The sequence below is a fragment of the Eubalaena glacialis genome, chromosome 16 (genome assembly GCF_028564815.1).
Source record: "Eubalaena glacialis isolate mEubGla1 chromosome 16, mEubGla1.1.hap2.+ XY, whole genome shotgun sequence".
Lineage (NCBI taxonomy): Eukaryota > Metazoa > Chordata > Mammalia > Artiodactyla > Balaenidae > Eubalaena > Eubalaena glacialis.
In genome coordinates, this window is record NC_083731.1 from 4,927,910 (window position 1) to 4,953,753 (window position 25,844).

The window sequence follows — 25,844 nt, forward strand, 5'->3', positions numbered from 1 at the left end:
CATCCTATTTATAATTGTTTGCATCTGCTAATCCTAAACTCCCAATCCATCCCTCCCTCACCCCCCTCCCCCTTGGCAACCACAAGTCTGATCTCTGTGAGTCTGGTTTTGTTTTGTAGATAGGTTCATTTGTGTCATATTTTAGATTTCACATATAAGTGCTATCATATGGTATTTGTCTTTCTCTTTCTGACTTATTTCACTTAGTATGATAACCTCTGGGTCCATCCATTGTGCTGCAGTATTTCCATACACTTCTGATTCATTTCCCTAAACTCATTGAATTGGACTTGGCAGGTAAAAGCGCATGCAAAACTTTAGGCCTTTGATATTTATTGCCGAAAACTCAGAAAGTTTTAACGACATAGATTTTTGCCAGCGGTGTATTATACTTCTCATTTCTCATTCCTTTGTGGACATATGTATTATAATGAGTAAGCAAAATATTACACATCCTTGTTGTTTCAAGTCACTAAATACTAGTATTTGAACTTTTTTACATTGGTCTTTTTTCTCTTTTATATCACCTCCTAATGTATAACTCTTAATTTAATATATAATCTTTTTTCTTTCTTCCTTTTTTTCTCTCTCCCTTTCTTCCTTTCTTTCTTTCTCTCTCCCTTTCTTCCTTCCTTTCTTTCTTTCTTCCTTTCTTCCTTTCTTTCTTTCTGTCTGTCTGTCATCACATGTGCATATTTTCCTTTTCTTGCATCTTTGTTTTCTTGTAGGAAACAAGGGGCCCAAGGAGCCTGGCTTCTCAGAATATTCATTTGTGCTGTCTTGCCTCTGAGAGATACATACTTCAAAACCTCATTTTTGTTATTCTTCATATTTTCTCAGTTTCTTAGTCTAATCTTTTCTCATCTTAATATTTTCTCATTTTACTATATTTGTGTCTTTCTCTCTATATTTTAAAAATGTAATCAGCAGAAAACCAGTAGATATCAAAACTATTGAACGAATATATGCTTTTGTTATTATAAAAGAACAGATGTTCTATGTCTCTCAAATAAGAGTCATAAGTGAGTGTTAAATCCTATTATTTCCCCCACCCCAAAAAAGAATAATTATATCTCTTTTACTTTAAACTTCTTTGTCAATTCACATCTGACAAATAAAGACAGTTAATCATTCTAGTTAATATTCTTTTTGTTAAGTTTAATGTCAACTCTAACATATTGAGACAATTTTCTTGTCTATAAATGATTCTAGAATATTGGCTTTTCCTTAGAGTCGGAGTACTACCAAGTTAAGTTTTGGCATTATCTTTGAGTAAAAATATTTTGATGAAAATCACAACTACCCTTTTTGTTCACATTTAATGTTTCAAAAACTGGTGATCAAATTAGGAAAATAATTTTCCCCTAACTCATTTTAAAAAAGTGTATTTTTGAAGTCCGGGTCTATTTATGAGGTGTTTTCATGCCTTGAAGCCATTAATGTGTGTCTGTGTAGGCAGGACACAGACATTGGGATAGCTTTGTATGTATTCTGTGATTACACAGAAAGTCTGTTTTTCTCTTTAGAAAGAAAAACAGGAAATGTTGTTTGTACTCTAAATACATTCATGGATGGATCAAAGCATTAGCAAAACTGTCTCTTCAATTACAAGTCATGGTTTGAGATTCTGCAGCCACAGACTTATTTACGTAGTTTCCTGTTTTTAAGGATATTTCCTTTGCAGAGTCATAGTTACTAAAGATTGCCAAATTAAAAAAAGACTGGGTAATCTACTAAAACATGACACTGATTTACAGTATGTGATCCTCACCGTGTCACTTCACAGAGAAAAATAACACAAATAAATAGAAATAGAACATAATAGGTAATGTTCTTAACGAGGACCATACAATTTTCTCCTTGGGTAACAATGCTGAACTAGCTAGCACTCAACATGAAGTCACGGAAACATCCGTGAGAGATCCAGTTTTTCACATCCTCCTGTAATGTAGATTCATATGACACACTTAAACGCATTTCTCTGAATCCTTGAAATTCACCTCATGAAATCCCATAAACACTCTTCCCATCTATGAGAGGAACCCAAGTGGAAAAATGAAAGCACTTAGCAACCATGGCTGGTTCACAGGAATGGAAGAGGAGTCAAGATTCTTATTCCTTCCTCAGGTGACTTTTACTAGTTGTACTTGGTACAAGTCCCTGATACTTGGGAACTTATCAGAATAGGAAGAGGAACATGAGTCTTTCTGTCCCACCAGCACCCCCTGCCTTGAGCCCTACAATGTTCTCATGGTTTGTACAGATGCTAACAGCTGCACTCCTCTGGGAACTGATATGGTTTTCCTCCATGCTATCCTATAAAGTCTACATCAAGGCCACCCTAAAAGGCATCATCAGGAATGGGGTGGAAAATTAAATGATATATTTGGTGAGCAAATATTTTCTTCATCCATGAATTTTTTTTCTTTCCTATTTTCTTAGAATAAATTTTTCATAACTAAAAATATCACTGTAACCCTTTTAGGAGAGATAACAATGAAAATGTGATATTTAACATCATGTGTTAGTTCTGTTGAGACTGTATTCTCTCTGACTGCAGAAGACGGTCTTTGTTCTTTTAGTACAATCCTAGAAAAATTTAGGACCCATTGTTGAGGAAATTATCTGCTTAGCTTCTAGACATTTTGAATGCCTAATTTATCCCTCAATTTAGCTTATGGTCTTAAGAAATGAGTGAATTCTTTGTAGAACTTCTTTGCCATTTTAATGTGGGCCTTTGATTTTAATTTCATTGCGTATGATTTTCCATTTTTAAAACAATCTCTATTCTATCTAATGTGCACTTAGCTTTCTATTCTGAATGACCTTTACATAGGCAGGTACTTGTGTGGCCCATTCTTGAGAGTCTGTATCACTTTTCTTCCTGATATGTGTACTTATATTTTACTATTGGGTTATATCCATGTGCTAATATATTCAACACATTAACACAGTCTTTTACAACTCAGAGTATTACTTCATGATCCCTTGGTTCCTTCCCCTCATTAAACAAATATTTATTGTTCTCTGGGAGATAAGCAGAATGCTAGGTGTTTAGAGGAAAGATGGAGTAGTTAGATTTCAGTGTGATGTTAGCCTGAAAATTCATCATATGGATCTGATACATTTGCCACCACTCCGCTCAAAAAAAACTAATCTATTTCAAACGTATACCTTAATTACTTAAAATTTGCTCTTGCTTAAAAAAGATACTATAAAGATTGTAAATATATAGATGCTCCTAAGTCATTCTTTCTGCAGATGGTCATATGATTTGGAAATTTGTTTCTAAATTTCTGAGACTGACTTCTCATTTTATATTGTTTTGCCAGCCCAATGACAAAATAATCCTAGAAAATTAGCAAAATCTCTACAGGTCACTTATGTTATTTTTACCTTTAAAAAAGTGGATACAATTTGGATACTAGTGCTAATTTTATATTTTTTGTAAGTTATTTCTAAATAAATCCTAGGTTATATGCATGTGAAACCACTATTGCAGCAAATATAAAATGAAGGGCTATTAAAGGTGAAATGCTAATTTCAAAAACTATTTTTTGCAACTCTCAGGATTTACATGATGGCAAAAAATGGTCCTGGTGATGAGTAAACCATTGCATTTAAGTGCGGGTGTGACTTCTGGTTCAAGGTGGCAAGCTGAAGCAGGCTTTTGTTTCCCACCTGTCTCTAACTCTTATTGAAATTGAAGTAAAAACTACAAAATGGGATACATTCATAGAAGCTATAGAACCTAGAAAATGGGACACGGTGAAAACGGAGACTGTTTTAAAAAATATACAGAGGACTTCCCTGGTGGCACAGTGGTTAAGAATCCGCCTGCCAATGCAGGGGACACGGGTTTGAGCCCTGGTCCAGGAAGACCCCACATTCCGCGGAGCAACTAAGCCCGTGCGCCACAACTACTGAGCCTGCGCTCTAGAGCCCACGAGCCACAACTACTGAGCCCTCGTGCCACAACTACTGAAGCCCACGTGCCTAGAGCCCATGCTCCACAACAAGAGAAGCCACCACAATGAGAAGCCCCGCGAGGAAGAGTAGCCCCCGCTTGCCGCAACTAGAGAAAGCCCGCGCAGCAACGAAGACCCAACGCAGCCAAAAATAACTTAAAAAATTTTTTTAAATAAACAATGTACAGAAGAGAAAAAGCAAATACAGGACTCTAGAATGCAACCAGAATTGTGAGAGCCTTCAGAGCAGGCTCTGAAAAAAGACCACAGCAGACGTGGGAACCGTTCTTCCAACAGGACCCTTTGATGATCATGGGTTGTTTTGGGGACATAGAGAAAGCAGAACAAAAAGACCAGAAATTCTCTGATGGATTAAAGGCTCTGAGCAGACATCTGAGCCAACAGATCATCCCCATTCCTGTCTATGCAATGTGGTGTCTGCCCACAAAATCCAGGGATCGACTTTCTAGACATTGAATGAACTCCCTGGGTGGATGTGAGGAAGGCTTCTTAGTAATGACTTTTGGGGGTGTTAGGAGGGGAGCTGCAATTCATCCATTTCATCTCCATTCACTCACCCTGAGGAGACTTCTGCCTCTTGGAGAGACTTGACAACTGAAGGTGACAAGAGAGTAAAACATTATGTGGAAGGGCCGGGACAACCCCATATGAGGTTTTTTGGATAAAACAAAACAAAAAGAGTATGAAGGTGGAAGTGGGGAAAGGAATTGATTATCAAAGCAATGCTAGAAGGAATTTCTCCAGAGTGGAAGAAAACCATGGTCAGATTGAAAGGGACCAGCAGAAGAAGCTATGAAGAAACCACGTGTAGACATATCTTCTTGAAATTTTAGAAAACAACAAATATATGAAATATCTGAAGAGGTTTCATTGAGGATAACAAACCCAAGCCTTCAGTGAAATGAGAAGGATATTAACATCTGTGTCATAGCCAAGATTTTAGCCCCTATGATCTTCTTTCTTGATATGCCCATGAATATGGTACATTACATGGCTCAAAGGACTTTGCACATGGAATTAAGATGGCTAATCAGCTGACCTTAAAATAGGGAGATTATCCTGGATTATCTAGGTCCACCCAATGTAATCACGGAATACAGAAGTATCAGCCAGAAAGATGAGGCAGAAGGAGAAATCACAGAAATGGAAGGTGTAGGAGGGACTCAACCCACTGTTGTTAGATTTCAAGATGGAGAAAAGGGCCGTGAGCCAGGGATGCAGGTGGTCTCTGGAGGCTGAGAGTCTCCAGTTGGCAGCCAGCAAGAAAGCAGGGAGCTCAGTGCTACAGCCACATGAAACTGAATTCTGCCAGACTCCTGACCCAGTTTGGATAATCAAGGCCAACACCTTGATTTCAGCCTGATAAAAAATTGTCACAGACATCATCGTGGCTTAAAATGGCATCCATGTATTACCTCACAGTTGTATAGGTTAGAGCCTGGGTTGGTTTTGACTTATGTCTCTACTTCACTTAGACACTAGTCATAACCAACCCAGGCTCTAACCCATACAACTGTGAGGTAATACATGGATGCCATTTTAAGCCACTGTGATGTCTGTGACAATTTTTTATAAATAGAAAGTGAATGCAGATTTCGGTACATAGAAGTGGAGTGTTGCTGTAACAAATACCTAGAAATGTGCAAGTGGCTTTGGAACCAGGCACTGGCCTAAGTTGGAAGACTTTTGAGGAGCATGATAGAAAAAGCCCAGATTGCCTTGAACAGGGTGTAGGAATACGGTCGTTAAAGCCTGCCGGTGGGGGCTCGGAAAGGAATGAGGAACATGTTCATGGAAATTGGAAACATCTTCAATGGTATCAGAAAGCTCAGCAGAATTGTGTCCTGCAGTTATCTGGAAAGCAGAGATGCTAAGTCATGAAGTTGGCTCTATGGCTGAGATTTCCAAGCAAATGTTTAAGGTGTGACTTGCTACTCATAATAAAATGCATAAGGAGAGAGATACACTGAGAGAAGAATTATTAAACAGTAGAATCCACTGCAATAGATTTGATGATTTGGGAAAATCTCAGTCTACCAAGATGGCAAAAGATTAAAAAAATTGCGGTCAGGAAAGCATACTCTAGAGAAAACCAAACAAAACTTCTGAGGGTATGGCTGTACAACCATTCTAAGACCTCACAAAGTTTGGAAGGTCAGAGTATTAAGTTATACAAAAGGCTTTTGAAGAGATTAAGGGTGGGACTCATGGATTCCCCTCAGCCCTTTGAGCAGTAGCCAAAAGTAGAGGAGGGTTTATCTAGGGAGGATTTGTGGGGGAGCTTCTTGTCTAACGGGGTAAACCCTTGTGACATAGACAGGAGTCTCACAAAGTAATGGAGAAGTTTATATTAGCAAAAACACTGCCAGCTTGAACAGAAAGGGACAGAGACAGGATGAAGTGAAGGAAGGCTGTTGGACCCTCAAAATTCTACTGGCGGAAACTTGCTAGTGAAACTACTCAGCTGCACACAGATGCGACTTTTTATAAGAAAGGAAAGATGAGTTAGAGGACAGAGATGTGAGCCCAGAGGGTGGAGCTGAGAATGGCAGAGGATCATGCGCAGGCCTGGAAACTTCATGGAGTTTGTGCAGCTAGATTTCAAAGTTGATTTGGGTTGGTGACCCCCTTTTCCTTCCATCTTCTCCCTTTTTGAAGCAGAATGTCTGCAGCTATTAGTCTATGCCTGTCTCACCATCGTGTGTTGGGAGCAGATAACTTACTTTCTGGTTTCGCCGATGGAGAGGAATTTTATCTTGGGATGGATTATGCTTAGAGTCACATCAATACCTAATTTAGGTGATATAGATAATGAAATTTGAGGATTTTGAACTGATGAGACTTAGGGGAGATTTCTGCACTTTGAGTTGTATTGGGTTGAGACTTGGGACCTTGGGATAGGGTGAAGAGTTTTTGCATGTGGCATGGATGTGAGTCTTTGGGAGCCAGAGGGTGAAGTGTGTTAGACTGAATAATGGCTTCCCCCCAAAAAGATGCCCATGAACTAATGCCCAGAGCCTGTGAATGTGTTACATGACAAAAGGGACTTTGCAGCTATGATTAAGGTTGTGGTTGTGAGATATGGAGATTATCCTGGATCATCTAGGTGGGTCCCGTCTAATCACACAGGCTCTGAAAAGCACAGAAGGCAGAGTCAGTCATAAAGACACAGTGTAAGATTCAGGTAAGATGGGGCTGAAGGAGAGGTCAGAGAGGTTAGAAGAAGGAGAAAGACTCCACACTGTCACTGTGGGCTTTGAAGATGGAGGAGGATGAGCCAAGGGATGAGGATGGCCTCTAGAAGCTGAGAACAGCCCCATCCAACAGCAAGCAAGGACCTCAGTCCTAGAAACATGAAGAACCAAACTCTGCCAGCAACCTGAATGTGCTTAGAAGTGAATTCCCCCCTAGAGACCCTGAAAAGGACTTCAGCCCTGCCAGCATCTCGATCTTGGCCTTGCGAACACTGAGCAGAGAAACCAGCCAACCCTCCTAGATTGTGACCTACAGAAGTGTGAGTAAATAATCGAGTGGTGTTTCAAGCTACTAATGTGTAGTAATTTGCTACAACATCGACAGGAAACAAATACAGTCATAATTTTCTCCCACAGCACTGGACCCTAGGATGCAATGAGTAATGCCTCCAAAGTTATCAGAAGAAGAGATTGTGAGTCTGGGATCCTATACCCAGGCAAAATGTCTTTCAAATAGGAGAATGAAGTCTGTTTCAATTAAATGTGTATATTCTTGAAAGTTTACCTTCTACATATCCCATCTGAAACATTACTTGTAGTTTTACTCTAGTAGAACAAAAGAGTATTACAAGAAAGAGGGTAATGTAGGCTCTCAATATTCGTGGTGGTGTAAAATAAATCATAAGATAATATCTGTGCATTGAAAATAACCTGTTCATATTAGAACACTGAAATTGTTATGATTATGAAATGGATTTAGTGACATAGGGATGAAGATATAATTTTTTCCTGATTATATGAAGAATGAAAGACAACTAGAATCTCAGAAAAAATGTGCAAGAGAATCGTGAGTCAAATATAAAGCTATCTAAAATTTTTATGATTTTTATGAATTGATAAAATATAAAAAGTAATCATCTATTTTGCCTGATATTTTAAATTCTTTGAATGATATTACTGTAATGAAATGGCATTACATGAACTCTAAGAATTTTTTTTCTTTCACTTTCAATTTTCAAAATTAACATACAGAATGAAAACATGTAAGAAGATGTAACCATAGTTTAGAACAAAAGCAATGGCTGGTCAAATATGAGATGAATGGGATAGGAGAGAACTATACAGACATGAATCTACTCAACTTTGTCAGTTGAGAATAGATATGACCTAAAATCACTGGATTAAGAAATAGACATATGAACACACTGTATAGAATTATGAAGGTACTCACTCCCAACATAAAAACAAACAAAAAGCAAAACAAAAACCAACAAAAGTCATAGTGGATTATGCACGCCTACCCTCCACACCCTGCCAATGACCTCATCTTAACTTGATTAAGTCTCTTAAAACCTTATTTCCAAATAAGGTCACCTTTTGAGGTACTAGGATTTAGGTCTTTAAGATATATTTGGAGGGCAAATCTATTCAACTTTTAACACAGAGAAAATGAAATATGGAACCTAATAAAATATACTTCACATAAAAGAAGGAAGACAGAGTTTGAGAGACAGAATGATAGCATATATTTAAGAAAAGTTACTACAAGGGTAATTTTAGACAGCATCTGTTCTCAATAAAATTCAAGGGCATATAGACCCTTTAAAACAAGGGGAGAAACGTGGAAAGGAAATTTGGCTGGGAAGCAGGCAAACATAACAATTAATTTAGATTAATATATATAATACATATATATATATATATATATATATATATATTGCAGGGCAACAGAAAACAATTGCAAATATGTTATACACGTATAGTATCAACCATATAGAGATTGAAGTAAGCAAAGTGGAGGATAAGCTTGAAGAAGACAGAGGCAAAGTCCAAGGTGGAGACCAAAACTATAAAAATGATGAGAAGGAATGTGATAAATTGAAAACACATAATACACAGGAAACAAAAGAAATAACAACCAAACGAAGACTGGGAAATATCTTTCCTGAGCTTAGAGACACTCTTACTGGCAGATTAAAGTGGTTCTTCCCATTCTGGCAAAGTTAAGGAAATTAGATCAAATTCCAAACATTCTTGAATTTTGAGAATGAAGGAAATAGCCTACAAGCTCCAAGGTGGAAAATATCATATTTGACCAGAAAGAAAAACCCTGACTTCACGTTTTTCTTTCAGAGAGTGAACCAACATGCACAGCTATGTTTGTTCTGTGGGAATCTCTCTCTGGTGTGGCTGATGAGACCAGCATAAACCAGTCAAATAAGTCAAGTCGATCTGCATCCCCAGGAGCATGTCACTGGAACCCAGCAATTCCAGTCAGTCCCCTATGACATTGAATTAAGAGAACAAAACAGTGAAGTCCTATCTCCAAGAAAAAGCCCAAAGATAAATGAGGGAGATGGGCAGCAGGAAACAGAGATCATTCCAGTGCTGTAGGGAGCACCCCTAGTTCTGAAGGCCATGCTATCTCTTAATTTAGTTCTTCATGTTCCCTTGTGTGCTCTCAGTCTTGTATCTCATAGAATAGGCTTGAATTTTTCACATATTCCTCCCATTAGCTGCTCTAGGTTTTGTTTTGTTTTGTTGCCTAAATTAGCTCCAGTGAGTTTCTATTAATTGCAACCAAATAATCCGTGAATAAGGTACATATAAACAATATGCAAATGTTAGTAATCATTACTGGGAGGGAAGATATAAAAATGTTAGTAATTTGACAATAAATAAGTTTCAAACATCTGATTATATAGCCCCCCCAAATGACGAGGGATTAGGAGTTGGAGGAAGTAAAATTTAGATAACTTCCTCATCAATGATCCTGATAATTAGACAAATTTGTCCAAGTGTGTGTGATTTTTTTAAAATGTAATTCTAGGAGAATTAATAACTGCACATATTTAACAAATTATGAAAAGATACGCACTTAAGTTCACACAGCAAATGATAGACAACAAAGGGAATGGTAAAGAAACATTTTTAAATGTTTGGAAATGTTATTGTATGAGGATGAAGGCAAGACCAAGCACTACAGATCTGACGATATGGGTAACTGGTTGGAACTCTCCTTTCCAATCATTGTGAAACTCTTAGATGCAGAACACAGTGCAGAGAAAAATATAAAAAGATCAAGAAAAATTAAAATAATGGACAATGATATATCAAAGATGTAAAATGAATGGAGATAACGTTAAGTCACTTTCTTTGCTCACCTATAGGAAACAACTCCTCGTCCTTTCAAGTTTGATCATGAGATGACTGCAATTCAGTCATATCTTCAGGCTCCACTTCTAATTCCAGTTTTCTTGCTATTTCTACCACAACTGCAGTTACGTCCTGCAGTGAAGTCTTGAACCCCTGAAAGTCATCCATGAGAGTTGGAATCAACTTCTTCCAAACTCCTGTTAATGTTGATACTTTGACTTCCTCCCATGAATCAGGAATGTTCTTAATAGTGTCTCTAGTGGTGAATCCTTTCCAGAAGGTTTTCAATTGACTTTGCCCAGATCCATCAGAGGAATCACTATCTATGGCATCTACGGCCTTACAAAATGAATTTTTTAAGTTATTACTTAAAAGTAATAATTAAAAGTCAAAAATTACTTAAAAGTCAAAATTACTTCTTGATCCATGGGCTACAGAATGGATGTCGTGTTAGCAGACATGGAAATAGCATTAATCTCATTGTCCATTTCCATCAGAGCTCTTGGGTGACCAGGTGCGTTGTCAATGAGCAGTAACATTTTGAAAGGAATCTTTTTCTGAGCAGTAGGTTGCAATAGTGGGCTTAAAATATTCAGTAAACAGATGTACTGTCACCCAGGCTTCGTTGTTCCATTAATAGCATGAGCAAAGTAGATTTAGCATAATTCTTAAGGATTTTAGAAATGGTAAATGAGCACTGGCTTCAATTCAAAGTCACCAGCTACTTTAGCGCCTAATAAGAGAGTCAGCCTGTCCTTTGACGCCTAAAGGCATTGACTTCTCTCTAGCTATGAAAGTCTAAATGGCATCTTCCTCCAGTATAAGGCTGTTTTATCTACATTGAAAATCTGTTGTTTAGTGTAACTACCTTCATTAATTCTCTTAGCTAGATCTTCTGGATAACTTGTTACAGCTTCTACAGCAGTACTTGCTGCTTCACCTTGCACTTCTATGTTATGGTGATGGCTTCTTTCCTTAAACCGCATCAACCAACCTCTGCTAGCTTCCAAGTTTTCTTCTGCAGCTTCCTCCCCTCTCTCAGCCTTCATAGAATTGAAGAGAGATGGGGCCTTGCTCTGGATTAGGCTTTGCCTAATGTTGTGGGAATGTTGTAGCTGGTTTGATCTTCTATCCAGACCACTCAAACTTTCTCCATATCAGCACTAAGGCTGTTTCACTTTCTCATTATTTCTGTGTTCACTGGAGTAGACATTTAACTTCCTTCGAGAAGTTTTCCTTTGCATTCACAATCCGACTGTTTTGCACAAAAGGTCTAGGTTTCAGCCTATCTCAGTTTTCAACATGCCTTCCTCACTAAGCTTAATCATTTCTAGCTTTTGATATAAAGTGAGAGACATGTGACCCTTCCTTTCACTTGAACACTTAGAGGCCATTGCAGGGTTATTAATTGGCCTAATTTCAATATGGTTGTGTCTCAGGGAATAGGGAGGCCTGAGGGAGACGGGGAGAGATGGGGAATGGCCAGTCGGTGGAGCAGTCAGAACACACCACATTTATTGATTAAGTTTGCCATCTTATATGGACGCAGTTTGTGGCGCCCCCAAAACAATTTCGATAGTAACATCAAAGATCACTGATCACAGATCATCATAACAAATATAATAAAGTGAAAAAGTTTGAAATACTGCAAGAATTACCAGTATGTGACACAGAGACACAAAGTGAGCAAATGAAAAATAGAAAAAAGTGGCACCTTAGACTTGCTGGGCAGAGTCACCACAAACTTTCAATTTGTAAAAAACACAATATCTGTGAAGCTCAATAAAGTGAAGTGCAATAAAATGAGGTCTGACTGTATATGTGTGTCCGTGTTAATAAAAAGTTGAGGAAACAAATTCCAACAGTTTCTTCTTGTTTCTTTTTTCATCCTAATGAAATCAGGTTTGGGGTAGTTTTCCCCCTTCTTTTTACTTTACTGTTTTCTAAACTTTTGCATTTGGAAAGATATTATAAAGCACATTACTAGTTCAAATATTTGAAAAATTAGTCTCATATTCCTGGATTTAAAGATGGCAAAATGTAAATTACTGAGATAATAAAGGGTTATATTGAAATAATATTTGTTTATTTTAAGGATTTCCTTAGAATGTCTTTCCTGTACTTAGATGTTATTTATACTGACTATACTAGAATAATTGTTTTGAGCTGTAAAAAATAAGGCTTTTCTGTGAGTGGCTTAGACTAATTGAAAACAGAAAAAGAATTTGAATTAGATGTTCTTTAAAGCCCTTCCTAAAAATAAATTCTGACTCTACTATTTATCCCAACTTATAAGAGGAATAATTAATATTATGTGACATTTTACTACCTGCCAGGCACTGTTCTAGACAGTTTATGTGTATTATTTAATACTCAAAAATAATTCATGAGATTGGTACTATAAGATAGAATAATTGCTACTACTATTATTTTCAATGTCAAATAGGTAATGATTCATTAGAGATTGCAGATAGAACATTTTGTAGAAACTGTAGAAGAACAACATTTCATTAACTGAAAAAATTGCTCTTTTCCTTTCCTAATCCCAATCTCTTACATATTTGTGCAATGAGATTGTTTGAGAACTTATTTCTTTTCATTTGGTAATATGTTCTTATAGTTTCTTTGAAGGATGAAGAAGAGTTGGCTGCTATAGGTAGGCTTTCCCAGGAAGCATCTGTATCCAGACGGTTTACTAGAGAGAACTCAGAACTGTACCTGTGAGGGAGTTAGGGAACAAGGATTCAGCAGAGGGAAAAAAATCCGAGGCTGGCTTGGCCCTTCGCAGATGCCCTGTGTCTTCAGTTTCTGGGGAGACACTGAGGCAGAATCCAGCCACAGGCAGCATTCCTGGCTGGAGGAGTGAGTCAGAGATCAGGACAAAGCAGACCGATGTAGAGAAAAGTGCAGTAAAGTTTCCTAGGCAGACCCAAGAGAAAAGAAATCGTTATTAGGCATAAATCCAAAAGGACAGAAGAATGGATAAGGAGACAACAACCAAACCCTCTTAGAAACTAGAAAGAAAATTGGTGCATGTGAAAGGATTTGGTGACACCTAGAAAAGTGAATGCTAAAGCAGCAGAGAGGAAGCAAAGAGTCAACCAGATTTCCATCCAAGACTCTCTCCAGACACAGGAATTGACAGCATGAAATACTTTGGAGGAGGTGACAACATAAGGGAGACCAGGTGGGAGTCTGTATATGAGGCAGTCAGATCTCCATAACCCATGCCTCCCTCTCCAGAGAAAAGTGCTGGCATATTTCTTTGTGGGAGGGGAACTATTTTTTGGAGATGGTTGAAGAAAGTTGTTGGACTGGGTGACAGACATGAGGAGGGCTTCCCACGTAAAAAGTAAGAGACAAAGAAGAAAAAAGCGATCTGGAGAAAACAGAATGCATGCAGGGAGGAAATAAAACACGACAAATAAAAGTGCTGTAAAAATCTTAGAGTGATAAAAGAATATATTGCAACTGTGAAATGAGAACAGTCACTTCAAAAAAAAAAATTCAGAGCATATAAAAGAGCTCTTGGAAATTAAAATGTGATTTTTTTAAAAAAAGAAAAACTCAGTAAAATTATTTCATGGTAAAGCTCACCAAATCCTCCAGAAAGCAGAGCAAGGGGTGAAGTGATGAACAAGGGAGATGATAAGAAAATTAAAGGACAGGTCCCAGAGGTTCAACAACTAAATATGGGAGTATCGCTCAAATAAAGCTGAAGGATAAGAATTTCTAAGCCAGAATTCCATACTCAGCCAAACAATCAATTAAACGTGAGGTAAACATTTTTAGGCATACAGCTTCTCAGAAATTTACTCCCAAGAGTTTGTCCTTATGAAAATACTAGATGCCGAGTCCACCAAAATGAGCAAAGAAGTATAAGGAACAGGAGATAGGAAATCCATGGGAAAGAGGCAGCCAGCATTCCCTGGCAGAGGAAGGTTCATTGGGGTTTTCAGGCTGGAATCTATGCATTAGGCATAAAAGCCACCAGTCCAGATGGTAAAAGACTCCAGGAGATAGTTCTTCAGGAAAATACAACTGATAGGAAAGAGCTGGCAAAGTATTGGGTGCTGAATTAGTAACTATGTAGAAAACTCTAAGAATTAGTAAGTATTAGCTCTAGGAAAAACAAACCTACCATAGAGGAAGGGGGTCACCTATGGGCTGGAGAAGGTGCAGAATGAATGTTTTATCCTCACATGTCCTGGGGCGGGGTTGGGGGGGGGAGGAATCTACTAGTGATAGTGATAAAAAATGAAAAATCACAAAAAGCATAAAACAGGTTATTTCCAGAAATGGTGCCAATACAGAAACAAATAAAAAAGTGCAATATTTGCCTCTGAGAAGGAAGAATTTGGGATGGAGGAGGTGGAGGAATTTTTTTAAATAAAGTATCTTGTAGAATTATTTGATTACTAATATGCATGTATAACTCTGAATAAAAATTCTTATTAAAAAGATGGACAATGTAAAAAGAAAGAGTATTAATTTTTTAGTCCAAAAGAAGAGTACATTGATTGACCTGAACAAATTGCCTTATTTTTTCTGAAATGACTTTAGGTCTAAATCAGTGAGCTGGCTTCTGAGCAACTTTGGAAGAGCTTCTTATCTGGATGACATTGTTAAAGATATTCTGACTGTTAACATTCTAAAATGTTGACCTAAATGACCTTTAGATTTCTATTGTTATAATCTGAACTATAAACTCTCTTCTTTGTAGAATAGAATTTTGGAAAACGTATACTTCAATAAATGATTAGTCTACCAGTGAGGTATCTTATCTGAAAAAAGAATAAAATACATACAATAAAAATGTCGGAGCTGCAGACCTCATTAATTCAGTTTTTTTTCCATATTCTACCTAGGCGAAGGTGAAGTTTACCTTTGAATGCCTAAGAAGAAATGAATATTGTAAGCATCATTATAAGGATATCTTGGTCATTTTTTTTTAAAGAAACTGAAGATTGCAGTGTATATTATTTAATAGACTCTTTATTGAATAAATATATATTGAGCTTATTCATGTAACAAATCTCGTTAAGTACCTATTTTATTCAGGCATTCTGCAACGTATTGGGAACATGAGGCTGATACTGTATAGTTCTTGCTCTTATGGTGACACATAAGTAAGGAAATTGACATGAAAATGAGCAATTGTGATTAAAAGAAAAAATAATAATTGCTCTATTGAAGCGTTACACAAAATGCACTAGGAGCCCAGGACTATGAATGTAGGCTTCACAAAGGGAATTCCATGTGAGCTGCACCTGAAGGAGAAATGAGAGTTAGTTCTATGAATTGATGGAGAAAATTCCAGAAAGAAAGCTTGAGCCGTGGTACATATGTGGGTGGAAGTGTCACGTGTTCTGAGATCAGCCAAGAGTTAAGGATGTCTGGAGCACTGAGCAGTGAGTCTGGAGAGAGAGGAAAGGAGACTAGATTTCATGAGTAAGGTCGAGTCAATGAGGCACTATTAATAGTGATTATAATTCACAATAGTCAAATTTTTCAAGTTATTTCTCTGTGCCAGGCACTGAGCCAAGCACTTTACATACAACATCGTATTTAACCCTAACAACTACTCTATCGTCATTTTTAAGTTTTTCAAGCTTGAGAGTAACAGAATAAAATTTGTGTAGAAACTTCATGCTAAATCTCATGAAAAAATGTTCCAGTCAAGTTAAAAAAAGGATACAAAATGGCTTAAGCGACCACGTAAAAATTTTATAATCTAGCAAGAAACAAGATTGGAAGGTTTAGATAGCCAGTTGTTTTATTCTTTTTCGTCACTTCGAAAGTCTCCACTTATCAATTTAAAAATAAGAACGATGTGTGTTTTTAGAGGAAGAAGGGGAAAGAGAAGGGAGAAAGAGGAGAGGTTCTGTGATGAGGGAAGAGAAAAAAGGAAGAGAGAATAAGAGAGAGCGAGAGAGTGAGCTAGACCCACAATCACTAAAAAGTGATGCTGGAGGATGGGAAAGGGAGAAGGATGAGGCAGAGACTCCTCCCTCAGTGGTCCAGGCGAAAGACAATACAGGCGTCAATGTAGGCAGTCATCAATAGAATAGCAAATGGAAGAATAAGAGAAATATTTACAAATGGAAATGGTCACGCTTTGGGTGTGTAGATGTTAAGCCCATTCACCAAGAAAGGGAGATGTGAGCCTTGGTGAGGTTCCTGAGAGGAAGCGATTAGTAACATGGTTCCTGTAGCTCTGGTATTATGATTGGTTGGTGGTTTCATAAATAAAATATGCTAAATATGCTAACTCATAACTAGTGGGTGTCACTTTACGCATTGCATTAATTAATCACATTCCTGTTAAAGAGAAAATGGTGGTTGAATGTTCCTGGTCACCAAGTTGATCCAGAACCTTAGGTTCTGGTTTTGACCTAATGAAATCTTATATCCTGTATTCATCACAACCCAGAACTTTCATGGATGACCACCAAGAGTACAATAAGAGCAGTGAGGAACCTAAAAGTACTGGACTGAGAGCACCATTGGTTGACCATTGACCCAGATTGTATGGACTTGACTCTCCTTTACAAAATGTTCCATTGCCGTAAGATGTTGTGGATCAGATGTTAAAGTACCCGCTGCCGTCCGCTCTGAGCGCCTTCCTACCCATCTTCCTCTCGCCTGTTAACCTTGCCCTTTCTTCACCCCCCAGGGCTCTACGAAACCTTTCTAACCAATGATGAACCAGAATGCTGTGACGTCAGGAGAGAGGCAAAATCCAACACCCCCTCCAAGGGGACGGTGGACAGAGGCGGCTCTTGTCCCAGGACGTCGCTCCCAGCTTCAGCGGCACCCAGGCTGGGCCCCAGCAGACTCAGGCTGTGTGTCCTCGTGCTGATACTCCTTCACACAGTTCTCACGGCCTCGGCGGCGCAGAACGCCACGGCCCTGGGCTTCGGGGGCGTCCACGCACTTGACGAGCGCTCGGCCAGCAAGGAGTAAGGACGCTGGACCCTGGAGCATGCCCGCCGCCCTGGCCACCGGCGTCACGGCCTGGGTGCTCCGACCCACGCATCACTTCGTGCAGGGCCTGGAGGGCGAAACTGGAAAAGAGGGGCCTGAATCCAAACAAGGACACACACACACAGCTTTTTATGGACTAAAAGGCTGGAAAGTGACTTCAATTTCTCACACCATTTTATACACTGTGTTTTAATGTTTGGAGGTTTTCTTTGCTTTCCTTTTGATTTGGGTTTATCTGTTTGGTTTGTTTTTGCACTTGTTAATACAGGATTTATTTGGGGGGATGGTTTCTCAGAGGTAAACTAAGTCTTTTCACTGTCTCTCTCTCTATATATATTTCTAGTCATTGTGTGTGTTCCTCAGATAGTTCTGTCTCATGTCCTGTCAGTTTCTATTAGCAGAATGACGGCTATGACCTCGCGGTATAGCAAACAACAACAACACACACAAAAAAAATCATAAAAAAATAAAAAAGACAAAAAAAAGAAAACAACAAAAAAATAAAAATAAAAAAACTCCCTGACTCTCCCTCCTGCCTCTGGAACCCACGCCCCTCCCGGCCTGCCCGCCCCGGGCCTTCCCCGCCCACAGCAGACGACATCCGCTTGCTTCTGTCCTTGTCGCAGCTGCCGTGAGTGGGCGCAGTGCACGCTCCGCCGGGCCCCTGAGCCGCTGCTGCACAAACCCGCAACGGAGCAGACCCAGGGGGGCCCTTTCTAGCCGAACAAACAAGTGCTCTCCATGACAGGTGGGGTCAGACAGTTAGCACATCTTTACGTTGAAAATAAAACAAAAGCAAAGAAAACTACCGTGAACTCGGTTGGTCCAGCTCCCCCTTCCAAGGGCCCAGGCCTTCCTCGCTGGTCGGGTGGCTGGAAGCAGCCGCCCAGAATGGGGGTGTAAGGAGGTAGGGAGTCCTGCCCTGAAGTTTCAGGTGGCTGGGCTTTCGCTGGGATTTCAGTTCTGTTGCAGGACTACACAAGCACCTTTTGGCCATAGTTACAGGAACAGGATTCTGAGGACCCAAATCTGGGCTTCTTTTTCCTCCTTTCCTCCTCATTGTGGAGGGCTAGCAGACGTGCTCAGACACCTGCAGCATACAGAATCTAGACCCTTTCACCCCAGTATTTCCCCCACATACAGTTTTTAATTACTCCAGGTATAAAGTGTATGCAATTCTGCATTATCAAAAAGAACTTTTCAAAAACTAGGTTAGCCATTTTCATTCAAGTACAGAAACGTTACCACTCTCACATGCTCTAGATAGTTGAAGACAAGAGGAGAAATCGGATCGCTCTGTTTGTATTTTTTCTTTTTGTGGGAACATTTTACCTGCTGAGTGTCTATGAATTTGCTTTCTTAAAAAAAAAAAAAAAAAAAAAAGGCTTTTATGAGTTTACAGTAGAATCAGTGGAAGGAAGAGTTAATAAGGGCTGTTTTTAAAACAAACAAAACAAATAATTTTAAAAGAACCACTTCACATTCTTTACTATTCTCTAACTACACTCGGGAACTGCATTTCAGGGATGATTGCTGTATAGCTGGCAGATGAAGGAAAACCATGGAAAAGGTCCTCTTAGCGAACAAAATTTAGTTCTTAACTTTCTAGCTATGAAATTCCCCCAGGCATTTGTTTTTGTTGAAACAAAACTTTAATCTCTGCATCATACCTAACTCTGCGACACGCGTTACAGTATGCATATTTTGTTTTGAATAAAAAAAAAAAAAAACTGTTTTGTTCCAGTCTGTTAAGAATATTCAAAATAATAAAGGTATTGCTTAATAAAATTGCTAGAATTGTTTAGCAGTACATGCACAAATATTTTACTAGATTCTTTGTTTTAATAGTGTTTTGTTGAGACTGAAAATCCTAAAATGGTCTGCGCAAATACAAAAAAAACCACCAAAAATGCAAAATTCTCCAGTTTTTTGTTCCTTTTTTGAAATTTGTTTTTTATTCAAATGCAAACACACTTTCACACGTGCACACACACAGGCACAGCATTTGTAATTTATGGAAATAATGGTACTATTTCTGGGGACAGTGGGTGGGCAGTGGCTCTGGCGCATATTAACTGCATTGAATTTTGCGAGACTTATAGAAGTGAGTTTTGGTAAAGCCTAATTAATGGGGGATTCTAGATTTCGGTGGAGTTGGGGGTGGGATGAGAAGGGTTAGGGAGCCATGACTGGAGGGGGAGGGGTGGGTGATGACTCATGGGGAAGAACGAATCAGATGAGCTCTTTTTCCACTGACCTCTTAATGACTTTAAGGTACATGACCAGAACCAAGCTTGTCGTGACCTTCATCTACCTCTGCCCGACAAACACCATCCCACTATCTGTTTCTTCAGTGTTTCTTGTGCTTCTGTTCATGCCAGAGGCATTTCCATTCTTTCAGGAAAATGACACAACAGAAGATGCAAGTTGCACCCACTCTTACTGGGCTGACAAGAAGTTACTATTTCTAGACACAGGGCAAAGTGATGACAAATAGCATCGCTTAACAATGGGGTTTCATTTTCTATTAATATTTTTTGCAACTGATTAAGATTCTTTGCCAGAATAAGGAGACTGGATGGTTCCACCTGCCCATGTTTTAGCTTTAGTTTGGGGAGAATGGCGGCCAAAAGAGGGAAACCAAAACACCACTGCTTTACATGGGAGGTAAGCCCTCTAAAAGACAAGTTCAAGAGCTGGGAAAAACCATGCAGTATAGTAAATATGAAATTCTCGCTTAGGTGAGGAAGAGATGGTGGGGTGGGAAAGGGAATGGCAAGTCAGCCAGAGTTGGAATCAACTGTAATTCTGGTCAGATTTTTTTCTTGCCACATGTACTCTGACGTGAGAAGGGTCTCCGTGCCTAGTATTCATGATCGTAAATGTGTAACCATTTGCCTATGACATTTCCACTGACACAGTGAACTAAAGCAGCTATTCCTGCGATCGGCTAAAGAATCCAAATAAGCAATGACTCCTTTACAAAGTCAAGAAACAACCGTTGATGATTTGTGATGCAGCCAGTTGGTGATGGAACTCTCACTACATCCATGGATCATTTGCAGTGGTTTTCCTACTTGATAACATGCTTGTTCCGCACAGAAAATATTCAAACCTTGCACCTTTGTAACCATCGTCTCGTTCTATTTTCCTCGTGGTGGATATCCACTGCATACTAGATAATGAATGATGATGTTAAAACAATTATTTCTGAAAACAAGTTGAAAATCAAGAAAATAATATTCTTCACAAATGTATGAAACAGACTTCTCCATATTTATTATTGTCTTATTTTTTCTGCAATAGAGAAATCCCAGTTTGAAGAATATGTTGATACTGCAAAACCAAATGTCAACTAACATAAGTGGAGTTATATATGACTCCTTATTGCATTGATGTTTGGTGGTACATTATATTGACTTCTCCTTCATTAAAAAAGATAGTATTGTTCCCCTCACCCACAAATAGTAAGCAAAAGTTGTTCTTTTAAATGACACCATGATAAAGCAATTTAGTTCCTTACCAATGAATTGGTACTGTTAATTACTAGGACCTGTAGTCATTAAAATAAAAGAAGGCAGGAACACAGCAAGGAAAAAAGCAGACAGGAAGGAAGGAAGGAAGGGAGGGAGGAAGGAAGGAAGGAAGGAAGGAAGGGAGGGAGGAGGGAAGGAAAATAAAAATGGATTTTTGCATGAATGAATAAAAACCTCATTTTTACCAGGAAAAAAAAATAAATGAAAGATGTAGTTGGGTGTCAGATCCATATGTCAAATATCTGAATTGGCAGATGACATTTGGTATCTGGACAACATTAAAATATTGATCAGTCTCAGGCATTGTTTTAGTTCTTTCTCGGTAACAGCCAAATTTACAGTGTTATTGCAACTGGAAGCATACAATCTGCAAAGAAATGAAAACTGCATCTTATTTTCACTATAATTGCAGACGGGTATTTGACTATATATGCATCCATGTGTGTATATAGGGAGAAAGGGTTATATATCTCTGGCATATTTTTATAGTGAGATAGATATAGAGAGAGAGAGAGAACAAGAGGTGCCTCTGGTTCCTTAAGCAAAAACACTGCAGTAAATTTAAATTTATTCTGTATGAATATATGTCTATGCTGAGTTGATATCTCTTTTGTCTTAAATTAGTACTACAATTTTCATGCAATGAAATCACAGTGAAAAAAACTAGGAAGCCTAAGAAGTTATTGATTAAGTCTAAGTAAATTAAGTCTCAGTAAATTAATGGATTAAGCAGGGCTCTTGATTAATCTTCTTATTTCACTAATTCTTATCTCTTTTCCCCTTCCACCCACCTCTCACCCACCTAATAGATATGTGAGTGTCTTGGCATGTGTCTTACCCACTCCACATTTCCAACTATAACAGCTTCAAACACTTTTACCCTTAAAACTTTAGTTGGAAGTCAGACTCTGGACATTGATCTGTGGATATAGGCTGTTGACCTACAGATATAGAAACAGTGACTGTCTCTCCTTAAACCCCCAGCTCACTGTAACACTGGCTGCTGCAAGATTCCAGTTGTCTGAGTGCTGGCTAACGAGGAAGCCACTGGTTTTGAAAAGCAAATTTCAACTTATGTCCATTTCCCATCGGCCATTTCACTGCAAAATAGATGACATAATAAGATGGGAAAATCAAAGCAAAATTTAAAATTCTATATGGACATTAGAAAAACTCTGAATTAGGGAGTCCCCTGGTGGTCTAGTGGTTAGGATTTGGAGCTTTCACTGCTGTGGCCCAGGTCCAATCCAGCAAGCATGTGGCCGGCCGGGGCGGGGGCAGTGGGGACGACTTGATTGTTCTTTTACTTTTTCTCTTTACCTTTTCTTCCTTTTCCCCCATGTGACTTTAATTTCCATATCATAATAAGTACCTTAATGTTTGCACTAAAACAATATTTCCATTTTTAAATTTTTGTTGATGATGTGTGATATATTAAAAATAGGGACAACTATATAAACTCATGTGTTATTTTAAAATTCTTATTCTAAATTCACTCAAGTACAATTTTTGAGTAAATAAAAACATAGAGCCAAAGTAGTAATACCACCCAATTCTGAGAGACTAAGAATGATGTGAAAAATGCAGGTTTCACTACAACTTTATGTGGTATGCTAGCAGCTACAGAAATGCTTTATTTCTTAAATGGCAAACTTTTTAAATTAAATATTAAAAATACTAAAAAGATATAAAAGACATTGCTAACATTTGTTTACGCCTTGTTTCTCTGGCTGACTAGATTATTCATCTTAAGTTAATTAGCTTTTTCTCTTGCTATCATTATGTTGCTGACTCAGTTGACCCTTCTCAAAATAGAACTGGCTGAACTTCTTTTTAAAAGTACGTATATTAGTTTAGATCATTTTGTTGATTGAGTCTCAAAAAAAAAATTAGTTAATTATAAATTTTTCAGTACTATACTTCTTTCTCTCTTTTGTGTCTTATTTTTATTTTTTATTCTTGACTATATCTATATATGGTATGAAAAAAATGGAGCAACACAGTTAAGGAAATTATTTCTGCTGCTTTTATCAATCTGTCCAGAAGACCAGTGGACCACTGCTATGGATTGAAGACAGTTTGTATGACTGGGATTGGCCCTGCCACCGTCTTGGCTCAGAATCCACGTTCATGATGGCCCTGGGTAAACCATGTGATGACTTAGTGCTATAATCATGGCTGTTGCTAAGGCCCTTGCCAAGGATTTCACTATCTGAAACAATAGAAATAATACTTTATCTATTTTTTCCTTCCCCTTAATCTAAAGGGGAAAATTGCAAAAATTATCAGTAAAGGAAATCTAATAGGAACAAAGTTCTTTTCTAAGCCTTTAAAGAGTGATTCCATTTTGATGAAATTCTTGGTGAAACATTTTCTACAGCTCTAAGCAAAAGTCAAGATGAGCCAAAGTGTTTTGATTTAATGCAATTTTCTTTTCCTGAGATGTGATACAGTGAAATAAGGTTTTGGATATGCAAAATACACAGCATGATGAATAAATACATAAAACATATGTAAAATGTTCTCAGGTATTGTTACCATAATTAGAGTCTAAAATTTGGTAGTTTTCCGTTTTTTCCCTTTCCTCTTAAGACAACGTACCTTTTTATTTAATTCCTGTGGTTTTTCAGAAACTCTTTTTATAGCTTTTTAGATCTCTTCAAATTTCATATGGAATTTTACAAAGTCATACTCATGTTCAATTAAACACTTTAAATTAAAATCTCCCTATGCATCTGTTAGGCCCAATATGTATAAACAAAATATTCAGGGTGTTTACAAATGGATTTAATTACCTGCATTTACTCTGATCTCTTTCTCCTTTTCCTTCTCCTTCCTAACCTCTCTTCCCCTCTCCTCTTTCTCTCTTTCTCTGCACTGCTGCACGCCACCAGTTCTGTTTCTCCCTCTGTCTGTCTCTCTCCCTCTGTCTTTCGCTCTCTCTTTCTCAACTTCAGAATTTTAAAATGAGCTATACTAGTGCCAGGGTTTTTGTTGTTAAATCAGGTAGACTGTCCTATGATTCTTAGAATTGAAAAGAGAATTAAATGATCTCATCAGAAAAAAAAAATATTAAAAATGTGAAATATATTAAATATTGCTTTATTAGAGCAACCAAGACCCTTTAAACTTCTAGGGAAAACTTTGATGCACTAATTTATTACAATGACTCAGAAAGAAGTATTCTTTTCAAAATGACTTAAGGAAATTGTCAGAGAATGTGAAAAGTACTAATATAATAATACTCTTGTAAGAATACATTTAAAGATGCAAACAATGACTTTGACTTTACTTGGGTTAGAGGATTTACACATATTTTAATAATATATAGGAAATTTACTTCCAAAATTTGATTTTGGAAAAAAATTCATATGCTTCAACTGAAATCAAAATTTAACCTCTACAGAAATCCAATATTGTTGCACATATTTTTTAAACAATTTTTGAGAAATTTTCATTTTTATATTTTTATGGAGGGCTGGCATCTTACTAAGAGTCTAGCCCTCTTTATCAACACCCACAACACTGCACGATGCCACTGATTTTGCATTTATCTGAATACTTTACAAACTGCACTTAGTGCACTGCTGCTTTAAACATGCAAGTATATTTTGAAAGATCTAAGGTGAAAGAAAATACATTAAGCAAGGCTTTCTTTTAAGAATAATCTATCTTGAATCTTATACCCCTGTGCAATGACAAATAACAGCTGAATCCTGCAAAATATTTATTTACTATATCAAATCAGCATGTGACTTCATTCCTAGAAACAGATCAACACCGGTTTTCTTCCTTCACTTGCCTGTGAACTTGGCCAATCAATCTTCTATTTCTCCCTCAAGCTATTCTCAAACGTGAACGGAAAGTGAAAATTTATTTTTTGTGACACTAGAGGAAAAGAGATGAAGCTTGGGTACAATGTTATTTGTATCCCTGTCACAAAGTAACTAGTAGACTCAGCTCATCATCCTGAAGGCAACACTCCAGGTCTCCCCTGGTGTTTGCCTCCTGTTCACTGATGCTCTCCCCCTGGAGAGGATTGAGGCCCCGTCCTGACCAGCAATCAAGCTCAACTCAGAACAAGGTGTGGGGCAACAGTATGGAGCTTGGTTTTTAAATCACATGATGAACACCAGTAAAATTTCTTTTTTTTTTTGACATCTTTATTGGAGTATAATTGCTTTACAATGGTGTGTTAGTTTCTGCTGTATAACAAAGTGAATCAGCTATACGTATACATATATCCCCATATCCCCTCCCTCTTGCGTCTCCCTCCCACCCTCCCTATCCCAGCCCTCTAGGTGGTCACAAAACACCAAGCTGATCTCCCTGTGCTATGCAGCTGCTTCCCACTAGCTATCTATTTTACATTTGGTAGTGTTTATATGTCCGTGCCACCTTCCCCTTCCCCGTCCCCATGTCCTCAAGTCCATTCTCTACGTCTCTGTCTTTATTCCTGTCCTGCCCCTAGGTTCTTCAGAACCATTTTTTCTTTTTTAGATTCCATATATATGTGTTAACATATGGTATTTGTTTTTCTCTTTCTGACTTACTTCACTCTGTATGACAGTCTCTAGGTCCATCCAACTCACTACAGATAATTCAATTTTGTTTCTTTTTCTGGCTGAGTAATATTCCATTGTATATATGTACCACATATTCTTTATCCATTCACCTGTTGATGGACACTTGGGTTGCTTCCATGTCCTAGCTATTGTACATAGTGCTGCAATGAACATTGTGGTACATGACTCTTTCTGAATTATTGTTTTCTCAGGGTATATGCCCAGTAGTGGAATTGCTGGGTCGTATGGTAGTTCTATTTGTAGTTTTTTAAGGAACCTCCATACTGTTCTCCATAGTGGCTGTATCAATTTACATTCCCACCAACAGTGCAAGAGGGTTCCCTTTTCTCCACACCCTCTCCAGCATTTATTGTTTGTAGATTTTTTGATGATGGCCATTCTGACCGGTGTGAGGTG

The 25,844-nt window shown here is 38.1% G+C and overlaps 1 protein-coding gene across 1 annotated transcript in view; it reads left to right on the forward strand.

Annotated features, from left to right (window-relative positions):
* Positions 1–17,305, forward strand: part of NALF1 (NALCN channel auxiliary factor 1) — a 590,082-nt gene extending 572,777 nt beyond the window's left edge. The window contains exon 3 of the mRNA XM_061171155.1: positions 17,016–17,305. Within this exon, the coding sequence (XP_061027138.1) occupies positions 17,016–17,305 (290 nt within the window). The remainder of the gene's footprint in view (positions 1–17,015) is intronic.
* The last annotated feature ends 8,539 nt before the right edge of the window (positions 17,306–25,844 follow it).